The 10929-nt window shown below is 37.4% G+C and overlaps 1 protein-coding gene across 4 annotated transcripts in view; it reads left to right on the forward strand.

Annotated features, from left to right (window-relative positions):
• The window catches only part of LOC106079598 (uncharacterized), a 9808-nt gene extending 4602 nt beyond the window's left edge, over positions 1-5206 (forward strand). The window contains exons 1-5 of one of the 4 annotated variants that reach the window (XM_056014791.1): positions 1-69; positions 512-579; positions 1428-2248; positions 3082-3149; positions 3899-5206. The exon at positions 1-69 is cut by the window's left edge and continues 159 nt beyond it. In XM_056014791.1, the coding sequence (XP_055870766.1) occupies positions 1439-2248; positions 3082-3149; positions 3899-5177 (2157 nt within the window). In that variant the 5' untranslated portion in view covers positions 1-69; positions 512-579; positions 1428-1438 and the 3' untranslated portion in view covers positions 5178-5206. Of the gene's footprint in view, positions 70-318; positions 580-1427; positions 2249-3081; positions 3150-3898 lie in introns of those variants that run through there. The other 3 variants (XM_056014792.1, XM_013240791.2, XM_056014793.1) reach the window with 3 other exon arrangements.
• Positions 5207-10929: the final 5723 nt, after the last annotated feature.

Consider the following 10929-nt stretch of genomic DNA (forward strand, 5'->3'; position numbering starts at 1 on the left):
ACGGATCAAAGACTCCATAGCGTCGGTTTCATAGTTTAACATATCAAACTATACTACGCTCTAGGATAGGTAAGCTAGTAAATGGGTAGAGAGATGAATGGTTAGTTAATTTGGTAGTTATATGATAAACAGACAGACAGACAGACAGACAGACAGACAGATAGATATATATATATAGATAGATAGATAGATAGATAGATAGATAGATAGATAGATAGATAGATAGATAGATAGATAGACAGACAGACAGATAGACAGACAGACAGACAGACAGACAGATAGACAGACAGATAGATAGATAGATAGATAGATAGATAGATAGATAGATAGATAGATAGATAGATAGATAGATAGATAGATAGATAGATAGATAGATAGATAGATTTATTGATTGATTGTAGCATTTCAGACATTATGTGCAAAGTACATTAATGTAACATTACAATATTGTGATTCATACCATCAAGAAGACTATATTACTGACACTTCTTTTACACCTTTCTCCTATAAGCTTGCCAGAGATATTCGGTCAGCATAATTATAGGTGATAAGTGTCTGACCAAGAGCAGCTGTCAGCTGGTAAGTAGTGCTTTTATTGTTGACTCTACTGCTATAGAGAAGTAGAAAAAAAACAATCAGTAGACGCTGCCCACGTCGAACAACGGTTTTGTTTGTATTGAATGTAGCAAAATATGCAGGTCGCATCTGGGTTAGTGTGGTCACGTGATAAACTGTAATCATCCTCGATTTTCAAAATCGAAGACATAAGACCTGCACTTCATCAACTGAAAATCAAATATCTAGCATTGCTGTCTCAAGCAGGAGTTTCTATGGAACACATTAGTGAGCCTACTGCGTTTTTCCTTCGACATGGGTGTTGTGGACGCTCGTTGACTTCTAACACAAAAGTTCTGGTAGACAACTAAACCAATGTAGGTGTATTCTGTTTTAACTTACAAAACTTGAGATTACATGAATAACGTCTTAGTGACCAAAACCAAAGTACGACTTTTAATACAATAGAGACAAATTCAGCTTGAGATGATTTGAAATAAAATGATATTTCAACCAATCTACACTCACAATACAATCACGTCTTTTCACTATGTCTTCCTGGAGTACCCAAGACAGCTTACGACAGTGCCGCTTATTTTTGCATCATTGACACTGCATAGCCACCAACCAATCGCTAGCTTCTTCTCACCGTCACAAAGAAACACACACATTTACTCCACAACAGCGAGGAGAAGGGGGGCAATCCAAGTAATAAAGATAAAGATTGTTTTTGTTTTGGAGAAATAGTTTCTTATTGGCTCCTTTTTAAAATTATATATATATATATATATATATATGTTAAGTTTTGTGTGTGTGTGGTATTTGTATTTCAACACTATACCCTGTTAATTTATGTTTTTTTTTTGTTCTAGTTTCTTTTATAATGGATTCAGAACCAGAGATTCGACCTCTTAAAGAAAAAATCCAACTCTTTGAATTAGAAGCACAAAGAGTCCTTGCACCAGAAGGAACGAAATTCTGGGTCAATAAACATTCTTTAGTATCACCTAAATTTAAACTAGAAGGCTTAGAACAAGAAACCTCGATATACCCAACGCCTACGAACAAACCCACTGAACCAAAATACTCGATATATCAAACGCCCAGAAACAAACCAGCGTTGATGTTATCGTCCCAAAATGAACCCACTTCTATGACTAAATCAACACTAGACAAACCCAAGCCTCTGCCTAAGCCTTTTCAAACTGCGGCCACGTTAGTAGCATACGATGTATCAAACAGGAACACTTCCCCGTGTCACAGAGGCAGCAAACCAGGAGGGTACACAAACATGAGTGTCTCACATGAACAAAAAGCCGAACTAGAGTTGGCAAATCAGATCGTCAACAAAACCAAGCCTGCTTGTGACTCTCAGGGACAGCATGCTGCCAAATACACAAATTTAAAAGACAACCGTGATCATACACAACACACACAGGGACATATACAAGAAGTGCAAACAACTTATCACCATGATGAAGTAGTAGGCCAAAGAGACTCAGTTGATGGTGAAAATGAAGATATTCCCGACTATGGACAATACAAATATCTAGATGATGAGACCAAGAAAAAGCAACGTCTCAACCTAGAAAGAGAAAGCGTGTGTGAAGAAGCCTCATTAGCTCTTGGTGGAATCGAGTCTCTTGAAACAAATGACAACAGTTTGCCCAAGCTAGGAAGTTTCTTTTACAAGGTACTAAATTATTCTAACATTCACTATTATTATGAAAATAATTAATTTTAGACATAGTTTTATAAGTTTTTAACATCGTATTATCAACGGTCACAAGTAATAAAGTTTTTTTGATGTCCGGCAATTTGGTCAGATAAGACTTTTTAAAAATATCTTGACGTGTTGATACTGAGGCGTTGGGTTGTAGCTCCAAACATCTAGAACTAATGAACAGTTCTGAGCATGTTCAGCTATTAATGGAAAGCTTGAATAAAGCTTGAACACAATTATTTAAAAAAAAAATGAACATATCTTTTATAGTACCGCTTACTTTAACTCAGTCTGTCTGTCAATCTTGTAAAAATATTGTACACGCGATTTCTAGCATTTTTCATTCGTGAATATGGTTGAAATTTTGCACTATGATCTGTTGTCGATTACAATACACGAATAGATTAAAACATTAACTAATTAGGTAATCAATTAGTGGTAATTAGTTAATTCTGTTTCATGTAGGATAAGGGTAGATAAACCTTGCAGTATTGGGATGTATGGCAGTGATTCCGCGATTCTGCAACACTTTCTCTTTCTGTCGATAGTACTTTTTACAAAACGCCTTTACTTTTTCCCAACTAATGTCTAGTAACCATTAGAGCTGGGTGAACTCAGAGGCGCCTTAAAAATCCCGAAATTAAAATTCTAGTTTTCACCAGGATTCGAGCCCAGGACCCACCGTGGACAAAAACCTAACATATTACCACTAAGCCACCCCGCCTCCTTTGACAGTAGTTTAACTTTACATTTGAAAAAAAAAAATCTTTGTAATGTCTGACATTGAAATGTATATATTTCAGAAAGATGTAGATCTAATGAAGAAAAGCAGGCCAGATGTAGAAGAAGTGACTCCAGCACCTGAGAAAAGGTACTTTTATATTTCTTCTTCTTCCTTGTTTTCATAAACATTATGAGAAAGTTAAATAGAAATCCTATAACTGAGATTAATCCGCAGTAGTTTCCAGATAGACAGTCTCCTCACAATAGCTTTTAAAGTTTACAGGTTATAAAGGAGGCAGCCATTGGCATACTTTTTTTTCTGTGGCAAAGATATTCGTATCTACTCTAAGTATCTCTAAATATGGAGCCTAGATTTTAAAGTGTGATTTAGAATCTATTTTATAAATAAAATTATTTTACTTGACAGTACGCAGATCGGCAGTGCGGGTTCTAGACTTATAAATGACCTAAGCTATTTGAGATATGGAGCCCCTTGTAATCGACACACACTTTTTCCTTTGCTCTGTCATCTAAATGATAGGGCATATCTCTGGAACGTTTTTTGGGCCCCCGCCTAAAAGCGAGTGGATGCTCTGATTATAGTTTGTGTTGCTTATTGGTACATGCAGCACTGCAGATGAGTGATGTAAACATGAATGACTGGAATAACTAAAAATGTTAATTCGATGTAACATAAAAATCATTTACCGTGGTTGAACATTGAGTCTAATTGTCTTCATGAAAGAATAAACTAGAATTTCACTTTATTTATACAGTTTTGCGTTTACATTGTGCTTAAAAGTTGTTTCTTGACACTGAACAATAAAAACTATTTTAAGCTTTTGATTATTTAATATTAAAGTATCCATTCCTATACCTTTGTATTATTTTGTCTAGATTCAATGGAAATTACCCGGATCAAATAGATCTACTTTTGATTGGGAAAACTGGACACGGGAAAAGCGCTCTTGGGAACTCTATACTGAACAGAAACGCCTTTGTGAGTAAGAACAACACAAGCTCAGTCACTAAGACTGTTTCAAGGGAGACTAGCGAGGTGAACGGCAGAATTGTAACTGTGGTTGATGGACCTGGAGTCGGAGATACAGAGTTGGGAGTTGAGCAGGCTCAGAAATTCATCATTGAAGCTTTATCAAGTGCAGTGGCAGCGAATCCCAGAGGGTACCACGCCTTTCTGTTAGTCATCAAACTTGGGGGAAGACTTACCTCTGAAGAAATAGATACAATTGACTTTTTAAAGAAGATATTGGGAAAATGCTTTTTAAGAAAATTTGGTATCCTTGTAGTGACCTGCGGTGACCAGTTGGAAAAAGGAACAAATTTTCAAAATTGGGTCCTACAACAGACTGGAGTTTTCGTGGATCTTGTGAAAGAATGCAACAACAGAATTATTTTATTTGACAATAAAACTGAAGACAAAGAAGAGAAAGAAAAACAGTTGAACGATCTAATGAGAATCATCGATCATCTTGTCCTGGAGAACTGTCGGTATTCTAACGAACAGTTTGACCTGGCTCGATCAACACGAAATGCAATCATCTTAGAATCAAAGAAGCCGGTCATAGTGGAGGAGTCGATGCTTGAGGCCAATCTAATAATGCAGGGAATTGAAAGTTGCCAGGTTGACGCTACGGACGCCAAATCCACCATTCGTTTAAATGTACTTTTAACACGAGCAAAGGCTTTGCACAAAAAGCTAATTGCTGATGATAATAGCACGGGGGTTTTGAGAGAAATGATTTCACACGTGGAGTCGGTTCAGAATACAATCCAAGTTGAAATACAATTGTCTCAGAGATTGTCTGAGATTTATAAAAAGATGGAAGAAAAAGAGTTGCAATTGCAACGTCAATATTCCAGAGACATACACAACAAATTTGGTGAAATTAGCAACATGTACGAAGAGAAGTGGAGACAGGAAGTGGCAGAGTGTGAGGCCGAGAACAAATCTCTGAAACAAGAAAAAGACAGACTGCACCAGCAGTTGAAACGTATTGAAACTTTAAACCGAGAAACGTTCTTGTCCAAAGTTCAGTCTAAGATCTCTAAAGCATTTGCAATGAAAATCAAAGAAAAACAACAGAAAAAACAAACACATCGAGATATAATGCTCAACCATAACTATGAAGAGGTGGATATTTCAAGAAACACCTAATAAATTAGCTACGGGGCCAACACAACAACGAATCGTCTGTCTGTCTGTCAGTCTGTATGGTAATACGTTTGAAGAAGTTATCCTACCAATCTCAGATTAAGCTGAAATGTAACTCAAGTATTTTTTTTACCAAACAAAACAAGAATCAGTTTTATACAATTAACCAATTAGTTACTTAACTATTGGTAATTAATTATTTTGTTTGTTATCTTGAGCAAGGGAACGAAATCGTACTTGACAGATGTGGTGGTATAAGTTTAATTAGTCCCCTTGAATACTCAAGCCCTGAATGACCATTTTTTATGCATTTAAAAATTACGATCATGTGAACATTCTCTAAGATAACCATTCCCCCCCACCCCCTTTTAACAACTGGTCCAGACAAGTGATAGGATGATAGCGCTTTGAGAAAGAAAAATAATTTTTAAAAGTATTTGTGTTCATTCATATTTATGACGTCAATGAATTTATATATCATGACATGACTGATCCAAATGAATTGATACACGTACACTTAATACAAGCTTTGTTTTTTTTAAAGTATTTTAACATGTTTTACTTGTTATTGTATTCACATTTTATTCAATCTTAGTTCTTAGAGATTGAGAGAACAGATACAAATGGTGCAAGGAAAAGGTGGGAGTTACAATATACACGATCAAATCAATGGATAAAAGGCTGCTTCCATATATCAATTAACTTTTTGAGCAGTGTTTCCCAAACTTTTTCCTTAACGGAACATCTCGGGCATTCTAAATACTTTGGCTTATTTAATAAGTTATTTATTTAGTTTCATTCGCCAATAATTCCAGATGCTCGTGGAATATCTATTCATTCATCGCGGATGGCTGCCTGGTCGTGCGGTTTGCGCGCTTGACTGTCATTTAGACTTATCGATTGGTCCCGGGTTTAAACCTTGCCCGCACCCATGCCCCGTCGTCCTGCGGGAGGTTTAGACTAGGAAGTAAATCATCTTCAATTCTGAAGGAACATGTAACATGTGTATGACATTTAACAAACATTTAACAAACGAAATACTAGAGTTCCTCGAAACAGTTCTGGAAACAGTTTTAGAAGTTTACATATATAAAGATTTTATTTAAGTCATTTAAGGTTTCTAAGTTAAAAAAAAACTCATTCAGACCTTACGATTTATAGAGCAGATGATGTTAAGGTCATCCGTTTCTATGGCCTACAGTTGACGAAGGTGACCTGTATATTTTTCACTGGCATAGAATAAAGTAGATGGCAGAATATGGCATCTGAAAGAGACAGTAGGACATATCTCATAAAAGCCCCGGGACACACTTTTCAGACCCAAAGGAAAACCCTTGTTGAAATCAGGCGCAGAAGATGAACATTTTAATAGACCCCCGACCGGACAACGGCTTTGTCTGTATGAGACGTAGAAAATATGCAAGTGCCAACTGTGTTTGCGTTGCAATGTAAAACAGTACAATCACTTTTAATATTCGGAAACGAGGACAATATTATTACTTACAATATTTTACAACAATACAAATATAACAGTATTCCGAAAACCAATGATTGTTTTCTTGTTTTCATCAACGAAGAGTCGCTTCCAAATATTTCACATTCGAGTAAATTTGAAAGAATTTAGCAGCTTTAAAAAACAATAATAACCTGGGCTGGTCTTAGGCCACTGCAGCTTATGATGTCGCAGTGGGCCCCGCACTTTCATAGGCCCCGCGCTAATTCTAGGTGTAATTATTAAATTGAAAAATATATACGAAAATTTCCTGGAAATCTCCTGAATTTATTAAAAGCTCCTGAAAAATAGACAAAATTGTAATTTGTGGTTGTCATTCATTGCGGAAAACGTCAATTCTACGCGCGTTAAAAGTAAAAAGGCATTGTCAGCTTTCATGTAGTAAAATGTAATAATCGGGCGAATTGTCACCTTAAGAAAGTTTCAATAATTTATTTACTTTTATAGTCACTGGCATATAAATATACCACATACTACAAAGTTCGCAAAGTAAAGTTAATTTGATCGCAATTTTGTACTTAGTAAAGAATGAATAAAATTCAAAGTCAATTTTTTTTATACAAAATCTTAATTTTCACTTATTATCCTTATTCCCACCCAGACTAGGCCCCGCGCAATCAGTTTCGCATAGGGCCCCGCAATCGTTAGGACCGGCCCTGATAATAGCAATGAGATGCTACAAAAGGATTCCAGGTATTACATTTAAAGACGGCATCACGAACGAAGAAATTAGAAACAGGGTTACTATCGCGATTGGATTCCAAGCTGACCTAACTATTGTAAAAAACGCTTCGGGGCTTGCAAAGACCTTCCTAGAGGGAACAGTCCCAGGAAAAAGAAGAAAATGCATACAGAAAAAGCGATGGGAAGACCTCATTTTAAATTTCTGTGTCTTGATGCGCCTCTGAGTCCACCCAGCTCTTATGGGTTTCCAAATGAAGACTTGCATTTTCAAATTTGGGATATTTAGGCACCTCTGAGTCCACCCAGCTCTTATGGGTTTCCAAGTGAAGACTGGCACTTTCAAATTTGGGATATTTAGGCACCTCTGAGTCCACCCAGCTCTTATGGGTTTCCAAGTGAAGACTGGCATTTTCAAATTTGGGATATTTAGGCACCTCTGAGTCCACCCAGCTCTTATGGGTTTCCAAGTGAAGACTTGCATTTTCAAATTTGGGATATTTAGGCACCTCTGAGTCCACCCAGCTCTTATGGGTTTCCAAGTGAAGACTGGCACTTTCAAATTTGGGATATTTAGGGCACCTCTGAGTCCACCCAGCTCTTATGGGTTTCCAAGTGAAGACTGGCACTTTCAAATTTGGGATATTTAGGCACCTCTGAGTCCACCCAGCTCTTGTTGGGGAAAAGCAAAGGTGATTGGTCGTTGTGCTGGCCACGCGACACCCTCATTAGTCGTGGACCACAGAAATAGATGACCTTTACATCATCTGCCCTATAGATCGCAAGGTTTTGAAAGGGGGGAACTATATTAGACTGGAACATTTAAACAAAACACACACACACTCACAAATCCCCATAAAATGAAATGAAGCATACGGGAAACGGAAAAATAACCGAAGCGTGTACTAGTTCCTTGTTGACAAACACAACTTTCCGAGAGTATCGTGATTTTTATTTTTAACAATAGCGTTACAACAACAGAAAAAATATATGTCTGTAAAAGAAAGTCTATCTAAGGGGAATATCTGTATATATATTGTCATAACTATCAGTACTGTAAGATTTATTTCCCTTAATCGATATCAAACTAAATTAATTAATTAACACAAATTAATTCATTACTTTTTTAATGAATATCTAGATATGATACTGGATCTAAAACTTTAAATTTAGAACTCTTTATGATCTAATCTAGAATCTAGATTTAATCTATATTAGATTTACGTAAAAAAAATTTAGTAATGCTTAAATATTCTTTCAGTCAAATTAAAACAACTTTAAATTTACTCTGTTATCATATCATTTTGGAACACTATAGCTGATAAGCCGCTGATTACGCCATGTTTCTTTTTTTTCTAAGTGTAGTCTAGCCAAATGTACGTTTCTAATTTTTAATTTGAAAAGTTATAACGGTCAAACTAGAGTTTTGCCCAAGTGGCCAACGAGCGATATACATCAACTGTTAAACGTTGGGCAGGTCACCTTGAAAGAATACCAGATAACAGAAGAGCGAAAATTGTATACAGGCAAAAACCAAAAAGGCAGGCGACCCAAAGGCAGACCCCGAATGCGATGGAATGATGACGTGGAAGCAGATCTACAGAAGCTTGGGGTTTAGGGCGTTGAGACAAAAGGCCCAGGAAAGATCTGAATGGAAGGATGTGTTGAAGAAGCCCAGAGCCCTCCATGGGCTGTAGCGCCACTGGGATAGGATAGGATAGTTCAATTAGTTGGAATATCGTTAGAAGGGGGTAAGTGAGGTATATCAGGAGGGCTCGAGCTCCAATCACAAGCCAATCTGAGTTGCATTTGCTGAGCATCTAAATATTGTTATAACCCTATTCGCGACGCAAAAGGGTTAACTGTGTTTGATCAGCTGACATATGTAACACAGGCCAGTAATACAGTTTAGCGTGCTATAGTGAAAGGCAAGGGACAGTGCTGGCATGAGCTTTGCACTTGAATAGCGCCCGTGTTATGGTCATCTGATCATAAGCCTGCGCAGACCAGAGACAGTGTGTAAGAAAGCGGCAGTTCAAGACCGGAAAGCGTTGAGACCGGGACTGTTAGTCTGGCCATGAAGTCGGTCCTGGTTGAGTCCTCAAGTGTTGTGTAGGAGTCCAGGAAGAGATAGAGACAGTAGAGTTTTGTACGGTGATGTACAATGCAACATTTTAGTGGTTGATGTGTTGCCAATAGTCTAGTATTGGCTGTTTCATTGGACCCTTATTAAAGTACCAGATTATTTGGAGCCTTGTTGTCAAGTTCTTGATGTGTTGATGTGTTGTGTTGTGTTTAGCAGTGTTTACAAGAAGCCCTGATTAGGAGGAGAGATCGTAACAATATATTTACGCTATCACAAAAGAGAATGAACCCTTGGGCATTGAGCATGTTACAACACGAAAAATGCTTACAATGAATATGTTTTAAACAGGTTGAAATTCCTTGCTGTAAATATACATCATTTTTCAGTTTGCTTGCTTTTTATTACACAATAACTTATAGCTGCTAGGGACGGGGATACCATCACATATTTGAATCCTGGCCTACAAGTATCTTGCTACTCCACTGGTTTTGTCAGTATATGAAGTGTAGTCTTATCGTTGTGGTATAAGCTATGACTATTAATGTATTATTGTAAGTTTTATGGATAGGTATTATATCATTATGATGCGCCACTGCCCAGAGGGATAGACAAACCGTCTCGCTAAGGCCAACAGCGCTTTTTGGTCGCCTCATACTGAGACTGATGAGGCGCGGTGGCTAAACGGTAAAGCGTTTAGCTTCCTAACCGGGGGGCCCATTGTTTGAATTCTGGTGAAGACGGATTTTTAATTTCGGAAACTTTGGGTGCCCCTGAGTCCAGCCAGCTCTAGAAAGTATTTGACATTAGTTGGGGAAAACTTATGGCGGTTGGTGGTTGTGCTGGCCACATGACACCTTCGTTAACCGTGGACCACAGAAACAGACAATCTTTACATCATTATATTACTAGATCATTAGATCGCAAGGTCTGAAAGTGGAATTTTTATACTGAGAGTATGTCAATGTCAATGTTTATAAAGCAGTGGTTCTCACCACACTTTAGTATGGCTATGAGACCTGGGTTCTCTTATCAAAGGCATTTAAGGCTTATTGAGACCTTCCATCAGAGATGCCTTTTCTCTATAATGGGCATACGCTGACAAGACTACATTGAAGCCGATCGCAACCTCACATTTAAAAAAAAAAGGCTTGGTAAGAATATAATCTTGATGACGTTAGACAATTCACAAAATCAAATAAAACAAACAAAAGTATGAAACTCTCTACCTCTCTCTCTTAACCTTTCTTTAAATTTCTTTAGCTCTAAATCTTCCTCTCCCTCTCTATATCTCAGCCTCTCTCTCTCTCTCTCTCTGAATCTCTGCCTCTGTCTCTGTCTTGGCCTCTCTCTCTCTCTCTCTCTCTCTATTCAAACTCACTTTCAATCTTTCTATCTCTCTCAACCTCTTTCTCTTTCATTCCTTCTCTTTCTTTTTCAACCTTTCTCTCTTTCCATTTCTCTCCACCTCTCTCTCA

The sequence above is a fragment of the Biomphalaria glabrata genome, chromosome 16, assembly GCF_947242115.1.
Source record: "Biomphalaria glabrata chromosome 16, xgBioGlab47.1, whole genome shotgun sequence".
NCBI classification, from domain to species: domain Eukaryota; kingdom Metazoa; phylum Mollusca; class Gastropoda; family Planorbidae; genus Biomphalaria; species Biomphalaria glabrata.